General features: G+C 46.6%; 1 protein-coding gene across 1 annotated transcript in view; it reads left to right on the forward strand.

The window, feature by feature from the left end:
- LOC122384698 overlaps positions 1-18758 on the forward strand; it is a 29651-nt gene that overhangs the window by 7115 nt on the left and 3778 nt on the right. Inside the window, exon 4 of the mRNA XM_043372393.1 lies at positions 1424-1561. Coding sequence (XP_043228328.1) covers positions 1424-1561 — 138 coding nt within the window. The remainder of the gene's footprint in view (positions 1-1423; positions 1562-18758) is intronic.

Raw genomic sequence — 18758 nt, forward strand, 5'->3', positions numbered from 1 at the left:
GTGACCTCAAATAGCAAAATATGTGTTTGAAGAACATTTCCCCATCGATTATTTTCAATGAAATGCATTTTACTTGATTTTAGAACGCATTTCTTGAAATGCCTGTAAACGGTGAAAATTCGACCTTTGACCTGACCTGTGACGTCATCGGTTTGACCTAGGTCAATAAAATTGGGTCATAAGGTAGTTCCCTGATAGGGCTATCCAACACCGTTTGCCGCTTGTCGCTAGATTGCGTGGTTCTCGAGATCTTAGGGGTGGGGCCAAATTGCCCCCCACCCAACTGTGCGCTTTGCTCGGCAGAGCCTAACGGGGCGCGGGTTAACCCTTGCCCGCACATGGGGGGGGGGGGTGCCACCCCACCAGGTAGTCTTTCTGCTCTGCACTCAACATTTTTAGAGCTAGAAGGCTGATTTCTGGTATAGCTGCTCCTCTATCCTTTCTTGATGTCCACTGAAAATTTAAAGTTTCTGTGATTTTTGGTTTCGGAGATATGACCTTGTTTTTCAGGTCATGTCATGACCAAAATGGCCAATTCTCAGCATCTTGCGTTTGCCATGGGCCTTGTGAGCTTTTGACACCTTGATTTCGGCCTTTTTTGCCAGTCTTACCTCCCACCTATCATGGAGCATGTTGTTCGACGATGTACAGGTGTCAAGGTCAGGGTCAAGGTCAACCTAGGTCATCTAAGATAATTGCGTTTTAGGCAAGCTGAATTTACTTTTTGTGATTTTTTTTACTGGATTTTTGGTAAAAGCTTCTCAGATCATGATTTTATGTAATATGGACACAAAAACAATCAGTGAAAACATCACAAAAACATCAGTAATCAGTATACACACAGACTCACACAACACGTATAACTGCCTTGACCTAACTTGACCTGAAATGACCTCATCAGCAAAAATCTGGTCGGGTAGTGTGACAAAGAGGTTCTAGCTGGCTTGGCACCAGAAAACAGCATCGTCATCGGTATATGATAAGCAGCGCACTTATCCAACGGTGACCCAAAACAGCAACATTTTTTAGTTTGACATTACCTGGAAGGTCATTGACTGACCTGAGAAGGTAAAACTGAGTATCATTGGATTCGTCTCTTCCCAAAGAATCTTTTTGGTTTTTACCGCTAAGCTCTATCTCCAACAGGAACGAAATGGCGCGGGGGTGGCAACCCCCCCCCCCCCATGTGCGTTCTAGGATGGGAAAGTGGCATGTGCGGGCGAGGGTTAACTGACGCATGTAGGTATAAGCGTAGTGCATACATTGTGCACAATGTTCAATTACCTACTGTCCAACAGTGAGGCTCGACCCTGGCTTGGTCAGTGTCGTTTGTGTCAGGGTTTGACACCACAGTGTCAGCCGCCTCCCGACCCGGCAGCAGCTCCGTCCGACTGCTGTCAGCCAACACAGCTCTGTCCGACAGGGCTGGAGGTGACGGAGCCGAGGTGGCCGGGACGGTACGGGAGTGGTCTGTCGGTATCTCTCCAGGGGGTGGCTGCCGACACCATCAGCTACCTGGCCACGGAGCTGGGGTCTCGGATTACGCTACTAGACACAGATGGTGAGCAGCGGGGGAAGTTATTCATACATTCATGGTTAGGAGGTGATAAACCAACAGTGGGTGTTCCGGCGCTCAGCGCTCGCTGGCTGTGACGTCACGGCCACCCCGGCGGCCCGCGGCCCGCGGCCCGGCTGACCTCCAGTGACCTTGAGACGCGCCGCCGGCCGCGTCAGCTGACTGTCGGCGGTGCGCGGCGAGCGTATTTACAAATTGCAACCGAGCTCCGCCGTGGGGTAAGGTTGGCAGGGATTTTCGCACTACGGCTGCGGTTGAACTATATATATGCGGTATATATATATATATATATATATATATATATATATATATATATATATATATATATATATATATATATATATATATATATATATATATATATATATATATATATATATATATATATATATATATATATATATATATATATATATATATATATATATATATATATATATATATATATATATATATATATATATATATATATATATATATATATATATATATATATATATATATATATATATATATATATATATATATATATATATATATATATATATATATATATATATATATATATATATATATATATATATATATATATATATATATATATATATATATATATATATATATATATATATATATATATATTAGGGTGGCACTAAAACGGGGCTAAAATTTCGTTTTGAGAATTTTCAACGGGACGGGCAGCCAATCTGTTCTACCACCCGAGAAAACGTTGCGTGTAAAATATTTTTGGAAAATATGTTTATTTAGAGGTAGCTCAACCAGGTCAAAGTTCACTTTTTTGTGAAAAACACAACCTTGCCGAAATTTTAATTTCCACGTGTATTTCTGATGTTCACAATGACATTGGACGTTGCCAAGACTTTACCGAAACGTTTCAGCACCTAAAGCTCAGATATATAGGTACATATGAGGTACATAATTCTTTTGAAGGTATGCATAACTTACTGCATAACTCCATGAAAAGAGAAAGCGGTATCATCCGTAATCAGCCAACACTTGTACACGTTATTCTTCGGCTAGTCTTGCCTACTTAGAAGGTACAATCGCCTGGCGTATGTCAGAATGCTTGCTTCTTTCCTCCTCGACGACCTACAAGAGGAGCTGCTGTTAGTCTTTATCCTTCGTGGGGGTTAGATCGATTTCCTGGCCATCAACAAAATGCCTCGTTCCGCGAAGTCGTAGAGGCGTGAAGAGACCTCATGTAGCGCATCGCGGCGTTGTAGAATGGCTTGACCTCCCAAAGAATCAGCTCCTTCAAGAGGAAGTCGGTGTCCATACCGAGGATGCTGAAGAAGCTGGTGAAGCCAGTTGTGATATGACCAAGTCTGCCGTGGACTTGCTAGAGACTGAAGCTATAGTAAGTTCAACGTGGGCTCGACGGGGGGGGGGAGGGGCACTCGGCCCTCTCCTCCTCTCGTAACGATGCAGCCATCTCACGTTTAGTAGCAGCAATCGTAGTCTCCTTCATTAGAAGTTGAGGGCGACCAGCCTCTCATTTAGATACCAGAGGTGACGGCTGAAGGCAATGGCTGTCGCCTTGGACACCAGTACGGACACCAATTCGTACTCCAGAAGGGACTTGAGGAGGTCGAGATCTTGCGCTGGTGCAGACGCCAGAAGCGGTGCATTGAATCGAGCCGAAAACTACGTTGTTACCACAAAGGTCACGATTTGCTGGAGGCTCTTCTTTTTAGACGTAGTGAGCCGGGATTGTGCTCGGAAGAGGTAAAACTTCATAGCGTAAATGACATTGGTCAACCAGCACACAAGGAGCATATCGGGGCGAGCGATCTTCATACCTCGTTTCGGAGCACCACCGAGGACAGTGATGGCCAGCTCCAGAATCTCACGGTTGTCGCGTGAGTGCTGGTGGTCAAGGATATACGACCGAACTGTGCAAGAGCATCACGCGGGTTGTGGAGGTGGGACATGTCACAGTTTTGGAAGGTTTATGGCTTCGTTCCATCTAGCCGCCCACTTTTTATGGAAGCGCTTAAACAAAACAACGTCCGGGCCGCTGGACGGGCCGAGGCAGGCTGAAAATGTCTTTATAGAACAAACTCGTAAATGTCGTGGCAAGTCAGATGGAGCAAGTCCTGCTCGAGCCGCTGCTTGATGATCGTGCAGGCTCCTGCATTGAGGCCGGTGTTCGATGCACTTGTGTCAAAAGTGAGCGCTTTCACTCAATCCTTCAACTCTCACTCATCGAGGGATTCTAGAACAGCGTTTGCTGCGGCCTGACAATTTGAGCCTGGCTAGCGAAAAATGTTCTGAAATGGCTTAGCAAAACACAACTTATCTTTTTCACGTGCACGTCTTCTCCCTGACATCATGAAGACACGGAGACCTGCCCTGTGGCCGTACACTGGCAGTGTCCCCCTGCGCATCAGTAACCTGGGATACATGAGCAGAGTAAATGCGTATTACAAACGGATCACAATACTCAGCGAAGAAAAACCATTCCTGATAGGCATTTATTTGCTTATGTAACCCCGGTAAGTGCCAGCAGTCTCGTGACCCTTCCTAACCATCGTAATACGAGAGAAGAGCTGAAGTTGCACGCCTAGCAGCGGGCCACCGTCACCGAACAAAGTAAGCTACGCTGAACGGCCATTGGTTGAATCACGCATTGCGTCACAGCGCGTTTGCGGCGAGAAACACTGTGGTTATGAAACAAATAGGAAGGCATCTATCATTCATTTAAACGTGTTACAGCTCAAATATGACAATGCTTGGAATGGCGCGACACACAAATCTGAATCCCCGTTCACAATATACGTTTTCTCAATATGTACCAAGTATGACCCCATTGAGCTACCTCTAAATATAAATATTTTTTGATAAAATTTCATACAGATCATTTTTTCGTGGGGTAGAACAATATGGCTACCCGTCCCGGTCGAAATTAAAAAAGTCGAAATTAAGTGCCACCCTAATATATATATATATATATATATATATATATATATATATATATATATATATATATATATATATATATATATATATATATATATATATCAGGGTTGGCAGGGGTGGCAAAAACTGGTTTCTGCCAGTGGTTTTAACCGGTTTTAACCGGCTGGCAGAAACCCCGGTGGCAGAAACTGGCAAAAACTGGCTAAAACTCAGGAGGCCGAAACTACAACTTTTCTAGTTTCCAATTGATTTGAAATGCACAAATGCATTTCTAGAAGTTATAGAGGGGCACTAAACATGATGAAGTTTGCCAAATTAGTTAACCTCTGCTTAAAATGACTGCATGTTGGTAGACGTCCATCACACAATGCCTTGCACACAATGCATTTCCATGTATCACGGTTGGGATGCTAATGCACGTGCACACGTGCAAGGGACGCTTCCGAGCAGAACACGAGAATGGCTGGGCCGATTGCTCTCAAATTTGGAACACCTCCACTTTCCACATGCGCACAAGAGGGGCGACGCTTACAGTTCTCGAGAACGGCTGCCTCGATTGCGCTCAAATTTGGTACTGGCACCGTTAGGAACCGGTAAGTAGGGTGCCGTGCACATATCAGTGGCAGCTGATACTCTTTCGCACTTCTGCATGTGCAGGACTCGCCCTTGCACTGGCTCATTTGTCACCCCCAAAAGGCGTCTTACTGGTTACTTATGGAAAGCCCATGAAAATGCTTCTGAGGTATTAAACACTGCAATGGTCAATATCTGACTTCTGTTTGAAAGCATAAAGCTTTCACTGAATCCTCTTTAAAATGTTTCCTGTTCAAATGCATGTCTAGGCATAGCATCATGATAGATTTTAGTTTTTGCCAGTTTTTGCCACTTTTTGCCGGTTGAAACCGGTTTAAACCGGCAAATGGCATAAACTAGTTTTTGCCGGCAAAAATGCCAACCCTGATATATATATATATATATATATATATATATATATATATATATATATATATATATATATATATATATATATATATATATATATATATATATATATATATATATATATATATATATGTGTGTAAATTTGGGCAGCAGGTTCTCATTGATGCATGTTTGTGTAAAAATGACAGCATAACGGGCGTTTGTTTGCTTTTTTGCCAAGTTCTCTAAACTTCGTACGATCTTCTTGCCATCTGTTTCAAATTCATGTAAAATTGTGCCTATATTGCCGGGTAACGTTTCGTTAATATCACCATTAACATCTTCAGACATACAGTTATGACATTCTCAGTTATGCTGACATTCTCAGACATTCTCAGACATTCTCAGACATTCTCAGTTATGCTGTCATTTTTACACAAACATGCATAAACATGCATATATATATATATATATATATATATATATATATATATATATATATATATATATATATATATATATATATATATATATATATATATATATATATATATATATATATATATATATATATATAATACGCGTGGTGTAAAGGTCCGCTTATACGGTGTATGTTAGGTGGTAGGTATCTGACATTCTGGAGTCGGGTTTGTCCCCATCTCCCCAGTCGAAATTCCTTAGCCGAGGTCCTGCTGTGTGACTGTCTGTGTGACTGGCTGTGTGACTGTCTGTGCGACTGTCTGTGTGATTGTCTGTGTGACTGTCTGTGTGACTGTGTAACTGTCTGCGTGTGAACAGTACTTGAGCCTGTCGCAGACATTTGACGAGAATTGAGAAAGGTCCCGAAGATTTTGTGTCATTTTTTGAACGAAAATTATGTGTCAGCACTCCAAAACTTATGAAAATCAGCTATAAAATGTAATGAAGAACCAACTAGGAACAGGGAATGAATCACAGCATTGACATTTCCGAGTCTGGAGTCGGAGTCTAGAAAATTTTGGCGACTGCGACTCCGACTCTGGTTTGAATTGCACGCTCGAACGGAGTCTGACCTCACAGGCATTCTCAGAAAGGTACCCGTATTTTTTCCCGACCCCTAAATCTCATCGGATTTGTATCGATCTCAGGGGTGCCCGGTCCGAGGTTGGGGGGGGGGGGCAAGCTGCCCCGCTTGCCCCCCCCCCCCGTGGCGACGCTAATGCTCTCACAGTTCACACGGGGTTCCGCGGTCACGGCCAGAATTCACCGCAGGCTCAACCCATACGGAGTTCTCGGCTCTTGAGTCTTTGTTTTTCTTTACTTTTCCCTAAAACTCTTACGTGTCCATCATAATTCGTAAGTACCGTAAACCGGGGTGAGTTGATATGGATTTTGAGGTTTTTCTAGATTTCTTTAAAAGCCACATTCATTTACGGAATTCTTTTTGTGCCAGTTTCATGGCACATGCCTTGGAGAGGCAATCAGCAAAAATGAATAAAAAATTTATATATTAAGCCCCTTTTTTAAAACGCCAAAGTTCATATCAACTCACCCCCTGGGGGGTGGTGAGTTGATATGGTTTTGGATTTTTCAAAATTTCTCGGCTAAAGAAGCTCAGAGGTGAGTTGATAAAATGCCAGTGTTTAAAAAAAGGATGAGAGAACACATCCTGAAAGAAACCATCAGAAAAATGGTAGTAGTTTGGCAGCAGACCTCACATTCATGAAAACGCAATCATGTCCAAAACAGCGCTAACAAAATGACTCGATTTTAGCAGCATCATTTTTTCGCTTTATGATACTTAGTTTTACTTAGAACATTCTGAACTTGGCTAGTCACGTGTCCTCAAGCCAACGGTATCAAAACTGGCAATATATTTTGGAATTACAAGTGTATTTTCTTGTAGTTAAAACACATTGTCAGTTGCGGGTCAAGGTTGATATGCCTCTGACAGAGATAATGGATTGAAATGAAAGAACATATACTTCTGAGCTTTTGTTGACTGGTAGTCAACAAAATATTAATGAAGTAAAGTGAAGCGAATCTAATTCGGACTGTATTTTATAAGGTGAAATAAGCGACATAAAACAGAATTCGGCATCAAAAGCCAAAATTAACCCTCGCAAACGGACCACCTCGGGCGAACGGACCGCGGGCGGGCGAACGGACCACCTCGGCTTTTCGCACATAACTCGCGCAAAAAGCGGCCGATCGCGACGAAACTTTCAGTACCTCTCGAGTTTATCAATTTTACACATGTTCTAAAGATTTCATGACCCTGACTCAAATGGTTTTTGACTTGTGACCTGATTCTCGAGACCATGCTTGGCCGGAATCGCGATTTGGCGTAGTCGGCTCACATTATCCGCGCATTTCCAGTCTTCTTGTGATTGTAACGTCCAAACATGTAAATGATGTTGGTCCCACGCAGTATTGTGGGTGTGAACTGTCAAGGTCACCTGAAGGTCAGGTCAGGTCATTGACCTTTGGTGACCTCGATTCACTTTTTGGAGTTTTACATGTTTCTAGGGTAGTTTTTTTCGGGCCGATTTCGAATTTAACATGCATTTGATCATTTACGAAGTAGTTTTAGTGCCTTCGTAACATGTTACGACACCGTCAGTGATAGTTGACACTTGACACTCCCTATGGATAGCCGGCAGGACACCTACTGGTTGACCTGACCTGACCTGACCTGGCCTAAATGTACGAAGACATCTGTGATCAAAACTAACATGACATTCGTGATCAGCAACAGCCAAAAAATAATAAACTCGCTTTACGAACTTCAAATAACCCCCTATATTCCCGACTTCTGGGTAATTGACCTGGCCTGGAAGGTTAACCAATGACCTAGGACCTTAAAGCTGGTTATCATCGGCTTCCTCGCGTCTCGGGCAACACGCTCATTTTTTTCCGCGAAGCTCTAGCTCCACCAGGGGCCAAACGACGATGGGATTCCAACGGACCCCCCCCCCCCCCCCATAAGTTAAACGCTGGCAAAACACTAATACGGGCAAGGGCTAAAACACCAGTCAATTTCTTTATATTGTTTGTTCCATTTCATTTTGTCACTCATTCTCCGTTGGCAACTGCCAGGCAGGAAAACTAATCAGTTTCAAGAGATCAGAATTCCCGCGCTGTTAGCCATACATAAATGACAGTTCTGTCATTTTCCAAACTACGAATAATTATAACAATTTTTTTAAATCTGTATGTATATAGGTGTTCTATAGTGTTCCTTTGTAGCTTGTAGGGAGCCATCTTGAGACTTGACAGGGAGTTGTGCTGTGCCTTTTGCATGTTGGGTATGTCCACAGAAAAAAGCTTTGGGGTCACTGATGTTAGTTGTCGGACCTTCGTCCCCGTCTTGAGTTGAGATGTTGTTTCACAACGTTTACGCCAGTTACTCTCCGGCCGTCGTCACTCGTCAGGTGTTCTTTGACCCTCAGAAGGACCTGGATGTTGGTGGCGTTGCGCCGTACGTGTCAGACAGTTCGAAAGCTCCTGTGGTCAGCGGGAATCGAGCTCGGGTTTCCCCGGTGATGGTCCACGGTTCTAACCACTCCACTATCGAGGCAGATTCGACTGTGGCCGGAGAAGTTACTGGACGAAACGTTGTGAAACTAGCATCTCAAATCAAGACGGGGACGAAAGTCCGACAACTAACATCAGAGATACTAACAGTCCTCGTCTCAAGCATTCAAAAAAAAAAAAAACTAAAGCTTTTGGGGGTTGATGGAATGATGTGGGGAAAGAAAAGGAGAAGAGTTGGTCTAATTGACTTTGTCTTACCTGCAGACCCATATTTCATGCTAATTTGCATGCATACCAGCCTGGTATCAGATTTTATCATGCATATCAACTCACCACCTGATGGCATATCAACTCACCACCTGTCACTTTTCTTAAAATTATAAAAAAGCGTTGTAGTAGGTGAAACCCAAAACTACCTGGGATCAGCAGTAAATTGATGGTAGTTTCTTTCCCAGTGCATGTTGTTCCATGAATATCCACCGTCTTTGCTGTAGGGTGGGGACTTTTCCTTAGTTTCAAAATCAGAAGAAAAAAAGGACTTTGATAAAAGTAATGTGTTAAGAAGGCACTGCACCACATGCATGCCTTTCTCAGCTATATGCATCACTTATTGGTTGCTTCACTTCACAGAAAAATAAAACTGAAAATTGGTTTACAAATGGATGAGCAGCACACATTTTAACATTTTTCGAGCAGTTTATATCAACTCACCACCCCATATCAACTCACCCCGGTTTACGGTACCTATTTTAGCTCTGCTCTTCCAGACGCTCTGCGGCGTATCTTGCTTTGCGGCACAGTATGCCTGCAGGCGTTTACTACCAGCGCCATCTATTGGCTGCACTTTGAAACACATCGTCAAGCTGTTTTACCGGTTTTACCCACGGACGTATAAATAAACTGGACCCGCAACCACCTCCATTCAGGTGAAGCCGACAAGGCGCCATTTTACGTTGCCAAAAAACCGTGCTCTGGAAGGTCATCGAGCCAATACAATTAGAACTGCGTCCAAAGGGATGATCGGATCGAGATGCTGGTGGTACCGTTCGACGGGTAATTCCTTGAGGCAGGTGATGATGGATGTCACATGTCATCCGGTGTCACATGGCGCGTGCCACGTGCCGACAAACTTACAAAGGGCAAACACCTTTAAGCGACGCTTCAAATCAAACGAAGGGCGGCACAGGTGCCAAACTCACAGGTCACATGTCCCAGTGTTCGACCACTAACATATGGTATGCTCGGCATCATGGGGCGTGGAATGCACGCGCTAGTGGCGAAAAACATGTTTTGAGGAGGCATCCTCCGATTCCGGAAAACCTTGACCTAGGCACACCAAATTTGGCACACTGACACTACTGAACACGCGCTTTAAGGTGCTGTACAAATAGGCGTGCTGGGGTACACGGTGCACGTGCTGTGCACGTGCAAACCTTTTGATGTTGCACTCCAGGTGTCACATATGCGGGTAGGGCGGGTAGCGCTGGCAAGCTCAAAGTGCCAAATTTACACAGGCCACCCAGAATGCATTCCAGCATAGTTATTGAGCATATCCATCTCCTGGTGGCCTCCAAAGGTGCGCTCTGCACGTGCAAAAAATTATCTGCGCCGGGCGGTGGGGATGCTTGGACACCCTATGTGGATAAAATATCTCGAAAACGGCGTTGTGTAGCGCCGCCGTTTTTGGCACACCTTTTCATACATCTTTTTCACACATGCTGCGTAACTTTAAGACTTAGGTCACTCAAGGTTAGGTCATCAGGTTACGCCCAAGTGACCTTACCTTAGAAAAATTATAATGCCCGTCATAGCTACACAGACTGAACGATCGGTTTAAAACGTGCAGCGATTGATAAGAGCAACAGTAGATACGTAGAGTACCTCTACCTCAGAATTTCAATCAGTGGCGGCGGAACACCTTCAATTAAAGGGGGGCACTGCCGACTTTTGGTCCCATTCTTTCCAGGCAACGCCCTATTGCATGGAAAGGGCTATGTTAAAATGCCAAAATCAAAGAGGGGCACGGTGCCCCGGTGCCCCCTCCCCCCTCGTTCCGCCGCCTATGATTTCAATATCACTTGCTTGCTCAATGCTCATTGCTCAGCTCGTATTGTAAGAGCACTGCGGCACAGCATAGATGCAGGCGCTTTGCTACTGCCATCTATGGGTGAAAGATGAAGATAATGGTTATTGCGGTACAGTATTACTGCAGGCGCAAACAATGTAGATAACAAAGATGCCTATGCTGCGCTGGCCGGCGATTGAGGCGTAAATTTGCGTTGCTGGGTAGCAAAAAGTTTAGGAGCCCGAATTTGACAAAATAAATGATTTGCCGTGCTGGTGGTCTGAGGTCGCAAAACAAACAGAACCCTAGGTCAGTGATATTGAAATTTCTAGGTAGAGGTAGGTACTCTACGTATATACTGTTGATCTTATCAATTGCTGCACGTTTTAAGCCGATTGTATAGTCTGTGTAGCTATGACGGGCATTATAATTTTTCCTAAGGTAAGGCCACTTGGACGTAACCTGGTGACCTAACCTTGAGCGACCTAGGTCTGAAAGTTATGCAGCATTTGTGAAAAAGATGTATGAAAAGGTGTGCCGAAAACGGCGGCGCTACACAACGCCGTTTTCGAGATATTTACATAAATCCGCATAGGGTGTCCAATCATCCCCACCGCCCGGCGCGGATATTTTTTTGCACGTGCAGAGCGCACCTTTGGGGGCCACCAGGAGATGGATATGCTCAATAAATATGCTGGAATACATTATGGGTGGCCTGTGTAAATTTGGCACTTTGAGCTTGCCAGCGCTACCCGCTCTACCCGCATATGTGACATCTGGAGTGCAACATCAAAAGGTTTGCACGTGCACAGCACGTGCACCGTGTACCCCAGCACGCCTATTTGTACAGCACCTTAAAGCGCGCGTTCAGTAGTGTCAGTGTGCCAAATTTGGTGTGCCTAGGTCAAGGTTTTCCGGAATCGGAGGATGCCTCCTCAAAACATGTTTTTCGCCACTAGCGCGTGCATTCCGCACCCCCTGATGCCGAGCATACCATATGTTAGTGGTCGAACACTGGGACATGTGACCTGTGAGTTTGGCACATGTGCCGCCCTTCGTTTGATTTGAAGCGTCGCTTAAAGGTGTTTGCCCTTTGTAAGTTTGTCGGCACGTGACACGCGCCATGTGACACCGGGTGACATGTGACATCCATCATCACCTGCCTCAAGGAATTACCCGTCGAACGGTACCACCAGCATCTCGATCCGATCATCCGTTTGGATGTAATTCTAATTGTATTGGCTTGATGACCTTCCAGAGCACGGTTTTTTGGCAACGTAAAATGGCGCCTTGTCGGCTTCACTATCTTCCATAGGAGGTCCATTGGGATTGTCAGTCCAGTTTATTTATACGTCCGTGGTTTTACCCATAGGCGTAGGAACAGGGGGGGCCAGGTGGGCAAGTGCCCACCCACTTTTCGAGGTGGGGGGGCCAACCATGTGTTTTGGCCCACCCACTTTTTACTCGAGGCCCCTCGTCTCGATTTGAGAGGACGTCGTCACCTCCCAGAATAAACAAACTCGGTAAAAATAAGTTCCACGAATCCCCACGCACGGACTTCAAAGGGCCGTGATGGATCCAATGAGGCCCTCTGTTCATACCTGTCAGTCGAAGCCCCTGAGACTGATGGCCTGAGAGGCCCTAGTGGATCTGAGGAGGCCCCAATATCCACACTGGTCTGGGGAGGCCCCTGACACTGCCGGTCTGGGAGGCCCCTCTATCCACACTAGTCAGAGGTCTGAGACTGGTGGTCTGGGAGGCCCCTCCATCCACACTAGTCAGAAATAGGCCCCTGACACTGACGTTCTAGCCGAGGCCCCCTACCCTCACTAGTCAGAGGAGGCCCCTCTATCCCCAATAATCAGAAGAGGCCCCTGAGACTGATGGTCTGGGAGGCCTATCCATCTACACTGTAGTCAGAGGAGGCATCTGAGACTGATGACCTGATAGGCCCTTATAATCACACCAGGCAGAAGAGGCCCATGAGACTGATGGACTGAGAGGCCCTTCTATTCATACTGGCCACAGGAGACCCCCAAAACTTTCGGTGTGGGAGGTCCCTCAATCCGGCACCAGTCAGAAGAGTCCCCTGAGACTGATGGCCTAGGAAGCCCTTATATTCACACTAGGCAGAGGAGGCCCCTGAGACTTATGGTATGAGAGGCCCTCATATTCACACCAGTCAGAAGAGGCCCCCGAGGCTGATGGCTGTGAGTCCCTTCTGTTCATATAATTGGCCACTGGAGGCCCCTGAAACCGGTGGTCTGGGAGGGCCCTCTATCCACACTAGTCAGAAGAGGCCCCTGAGACCGACGGTCTGAGAGGCTCTTGTATTCATACTGGCAACAAGAGGCCCCTGAGACTGATAGTCAGAGAGGTCCACTCCTAATGAATCTGAGCGGGCCCTCTATCCACATTTACACTTTTCTAGGGAGGCCCCCGAGACTGATGGTCTGAGAGGCCCTTTTATTTATACTGTCCACAGGAGCCCCCTGAGATTAATGGTCTGAGAGGCTCTTCTATTTATACTAACCAGAGGAGGCCCCTAGGATTGATGGTCTAACAGGCCCTTCCATTTATACTAGCCAGAGGAGGCCCATGAGACTGATGGTCTGAGAGGCCCTTCTATTCAAACTGGGCAGATGAGGCCCCTGAGAATGATAGTCCGAAGAGCCATGCGGCGACAACTGGCCGTGGCCATATTTCGGCTCGGTAGGGCCCCATAGAGCTCATGAGAGCACCTCAAGGGCTCCTAAGTAGACACGATTATCCCCATAAGGGTGCCACGCCGGCTTCTGAAGGCTCCTTGTAGGCATCTAAGGGCCCTTTCCGGCCTCTAACGGCTCCACCCGCCTGTGATGGCTCCACACCAGTGTTTATGAGCGCCACACAGCGGCGCCTTTGAGGGTCATACTAGTGTCTCTTAGGGCCCTATATCGGTGGCTCTGGGGGCCCCACACCGGCGCCTCTGTGGGCCACCACACCTGTGCATCTCAAGGCTCTATAGGTACATCTGAAGGACCCACACCGACACGTCTGAGGGCCCCACACCAGTATCTCGGAGCTCTGAAGCCCCCGCACCGGTGACTCTGAGGACTCACCGGCTCCTGAGAGCACCATGTTGATGTCTAACGGCTCCACAAGGCCACTGAAGGCACCACACAAGCTCTCACTGAGCCGTAATGTCCATGTACCGGCCTCTGAGGGATTTAAGCCAGCGCATTCATAGCTCCACACCAGCAATTGTAAGGGCTTCACACTGAAGCATCTGAGGGCTCCACACCGGTGTCTCTCAGGGCCACATACCGGCATCTCTGAGGGCCCCATACCGGCGTCTCCGAGGGTCCACATCTGGCGGGCACCCATCAGCGACTGAAGGTCCCACACTGTCGACTCTGAGAGCCCCATCTGCGTCTGGGAGCACCATGCCGTCTCTAAGAACCACAGCGGCTCCTCCGTACGAAAGATGGGCGTCTGCATGCCAAAGGGGAGCGGTTCTGAGACAGTAGGGCACCTACGTGCAATAGCGGGGCGCCTATGAAGCCCATAGGGGCGCCTCAATGCGAAAGAGGGGCGCCTCTGAGGCCTGCATATACGGGCGTCCACATGCAATAGATGTCTGCACTGCAATTGATCAATGCCATGGGGGTGCATTCATAAGAAACAGGGGCGCCGGCATGGCAAAGAGAGGCGCCTTCAAGTGTCCATAAAAGATAGACGCCTATGATAAGCGCACATTGTATGCGACAACGGGGCGACTGTGGGACATATAGGGATGTCTCTGATGGCTATACATAGGGCGCTTATATGCCAAAGAGGGCGCCTATGAAGCTAATGGGGGCACCTGGGAAACGAGGAAGACATTTGTGTAAGGGTTTTCAGGGGTCATGCGCCGTTTGCGGCAAATAGATTCTAAAAAAAAAAAATCGGAGGGGGAATAAGTTTTAAAAAAGGTGCGGACTTTCCGCACTGTTCGCTTAAAAGCAGTTACGCCCCTGGGTACATCTGCCCGATCTCAGAAGCTAGATTTGGAGGTCATACTTGAAAGCAGCCAGCAGGACGAGGCAAAAGTTGGAGGCCCCTGAAAATAGGAGGCCCCCTGGAAAAGGAGGCCCCTTGACAGGGTGGCCCACCCACTTTTCATGACGTTCCTACGCCCGTGGTTTTACCCAAGGCGTTCTACCTTTACACAGCAAAAATAATAATGTTACGCCATTTTGAATTTTCATCAAATGAATCACACATCTTTTTGTTTTTTCTGCTGATTTGTCAGGGTTCTCACGCTGAAAATACCTCTTTGTAGTCTGTAACTGTGCTGCAGGTAATAATGTTGAGGGTTTTCGATGGCGCAGCTGTGACAATTAATACGCATTATCTTTGGTCAGATCTTTGGTAGCGCGAGAAGTTTTCCGCGTGGTGTATTTTTTGCAGGTATCTCCATCTTCCTAGTTACCGTGTATTTTCCTTAATTTTTAAAAATAAATATTGATATTTATGGTGCCTGGGTACTGTATCGATTTGGTCCATGGCATTCAATCACATCACAGCTTCATACAACTTGATACCAACTTGGACCAAACAAATGACAGCGCAAATGTTGTCAAATGTTATCTTAGCATAAAAGCTCAACTGTTCCTCTCTCGTTGTCTTGCAAAAATATCATAACTGCACCATTGATGTTCACAACCAGACGAAAAAATACAGGCTATACTGAATATGTGCGGCGTAATACTAATGGCTATGGCTGGATTGCGCCGAAAATGTCAGTGCATGTCCGGTGTAACTTCTCATGCGCCAAATTCAGCGCATGGTGGCGGCTGAATTTTTTGGGGAAGGGCAGCTGAATATTTTTTCCTGGCGAAAAACGGTCACCAAATTTAGTCAGCATGCTGGTCAATCTAGCAGCAGATCCACCCTGTGGGTGGCTCTGGACTCTGGAGAGGTTTCGGTGCGGGATGTCCCGCCCTGGTTGTTGCATGCAGCGTGAACTAGTGAGCCACCCTGAGTCTACTCAGTGGAGGAGTGGCCACCCAGGTGAGCCCTCAACCTTCGGCATGGAGATGGTAAGTACGGAAGACCTTGTTGAACAACATCGCCAAGTGACTTTAACCCTATTCCTGGCGGGGGGCCTCAGGAGCCCCCCCCCCCCTGAGGTTTTTGGTTATTTCTCCCAAACGCTTTGAGCTAGGAAGCTCAAATTTTCTGACTTTTCTCAAAAGGCTTTTACGCAACATTTCTAAGAATTTTGAGTTGATCTGACCTCAGGTCAGGTCACCAGAGGCGGTTTAGTGACCATACCTCAGAAAAATTTGAAATCACGCCAGAGCTAGAGTTTTTGACCGATTAGTTTCTTCTCTTCAGGCTTTAGTTAAGGTACCAGTATGTGCAATTGGTATATCTCAGAATTTTCATATCTGTGACCTGAGGTCAGGCCAGACTCGTGACCTTTACATTGAGAGCCTATGGGAAAATATTGAAACACCTCCTGCTTCGTGTAAACGAGTCAAAACCACCCAATTCTTTCAGTATTATGGAAGATTATCTCATCGGTGATGATCCTGGTGCCGCTAATTGACAGGGGCACCGGCAAAGGTCATCTGAGGTCATGTGACGTCATAAATCGTTTTTCTGTCAACAAATCACGACATGATGGTGCTAAAGACTTGTAAGTGGTACCAAACTGCTCGCCTGGTCAAGGCGCGTCGTTTGGTATGCAGCATGACCATACCCCACAACCTCATTGATGAATGACCTGACCTTGACCTCAGGTCAAATTTCAAATTGACCTGTGAAGGTCATCACATACTTATTTCGCATCGCCTCGGCGAGAGCAACAAAAAATGTATTGGTTTTATGTCTCTATGTTTCTTAGTTTAAAAGTTATATAGGTAACTAATTCCAAAACATTTTATCGTTGATGACCTCTGGTGACCTCAATATTGACCTGCCCTTAAAATGTTTTATGTAAAAGTTATAGATCTTTATACGACCTATCAAACGCCGTTCGCCGTTTGTCGCTGCGATGTGTAGTTTTTGAGATCTGAAGGGGGGCCGAACCGGCCCCCCCCCCCCGCCAGTTTCTTGTCCCGGCGGAGCCCGCCAGGAATAGGGTTAAGTAATACTGCGGTGGGCTCCTACCCACTTTGGTATTGACTATTGAGGGGAATGAGAGCGCGGACGACCTGGCGAAACAAGCGGCCGGCCTGCCCTCATACGCCCGCTCGCTGACCGGGGTGGTTCATTGCGCGGCCTGGCCTCGCATCAATGGCGCGACAATTGGTGCGGGTCACTATTTAAGCCACTCCTCGGGAGCACGACGCCGCTCCCTATCCCCGGAGAGGACCGATAGGACGCCGTTTCGTTGCACCAGATGAGGGCGGGCCACTGGGACCGCTCGCAACAGTACGTGCCCCCCCCCCCCCCCCCGAATCGGCTGTCTTCGGCGTGCCAACAGTGCCCAGACAAGCGGCGCTCTGCGCTGCGCCGTGTGCAGAGAAGAGGCTGATGTGCCGCACTGCCAGAGCACGCGCTGCTCCGCTGTCCGGCCCTCGCTGGCTCCCGCCAGCCTCGAACACACTGCTTCGCTAATTTTTATGGCCCCGGAACTTCTGGCTCTGACCTTGTTTCACGGCACGACGCTACAGTGCGCTAATTAGTGTTTTGAGGTTTTAGGTTTCCGTGGAAAAAGTTTATTCGGGCGCTCAAACATAGGGAGCGTCCAAGGCCCCGGAATGTTCTGTCTGGTTGATATAGCCTTGATCGGTAGATGTGCACATGTGCTTTATATAAAAGTGGTTCAATTTTGGCATAAATAGGCACCCACTTTTTGACGCAAATCATGCAGAAATTTCAGCGTAAAATCGGCGCAAGAGGGTCTCACAGGCGTCCGGCGTAGTGTATGGATGTTTTCCAGTCTGGGTTCACAATAATACCAGGGTAAAATAGATTGATGGGTGAAGTACCAGTCTATCAGACTGCAAAACGTGGTTTGCGGCTTACGCACACCCGATGTGCGGGAAGTTTGATGGGAGTGCTTCCCTGGCAAGTAGGAGTGCACGCCTGTGTCCATAATTTGCATGCGTGGCACATGGCATTTCAAGTTCAAGCTTACATGCCCCGCACAAGCACAATGGTATTGATCACTGGGCACTGTAGTGTAGACTTGCCGGGCGGCATTGAAAAAGTGTCTCAGTGAGCAACACATATGTATATGATATGATATAAACTTAGTCAATCAGTGATGTCTTTCGTAGATAACCTAACCATCTTACTTATATCAGGGCAGGGTTTCCAATGCGCATGACTGACTAAGACTCGGCTGGTGACCATCGGTTGACATTTTTTTAATACTTGTTTGAGTAAGTTTCTGGGCCGCTAACTACTTGAGCATTCGTTTGAGTATTTGGGAACTATTTTTTGGGAATATATACAATGTGATGGAGGAAATATTGGCCTACACCTAACCTACCCCAAATGTACGAGTACACATGGCATTTTCCCAAAAACTAGTGTGGAATTCAGAATCAGCCACCAGGATCCCAAAATACCCTCAAGAAGACTCATCTGCTTCATTTCAAAGTTCAAGGAACTAGCAGGTTCCAAGTTCCGTGATGAATAGGTTATTGACCAGACCTGGAAGGTCAGTGAATGATCTAAGATCTCAAAATCGGTTGGCATTTGCTTCCTCTGGTCACAAGGAATACATTCTCTTTATCAGCGAGGCTCCATCTCGATCAAAGG

Source organism: Amphibalanus amphitrite, unplaced genomic scaffold (genome assembly GCF_019059575.1).
Source record: "Amphibalanus amphitrite isolate SeventyFive unplaced genomic scaffold, NRLGWU_Aamphi_draft 000001F_arrow, whole genome shotgun sequence".
NCBI classification, from domain to species: domain Eukaryota; kingdom Metazoa; phylum Arthropoda; class Thecostraca; order Balanomorpha; family Balanidae; genus Amphibalanus; species Amphibalanus amphitrite.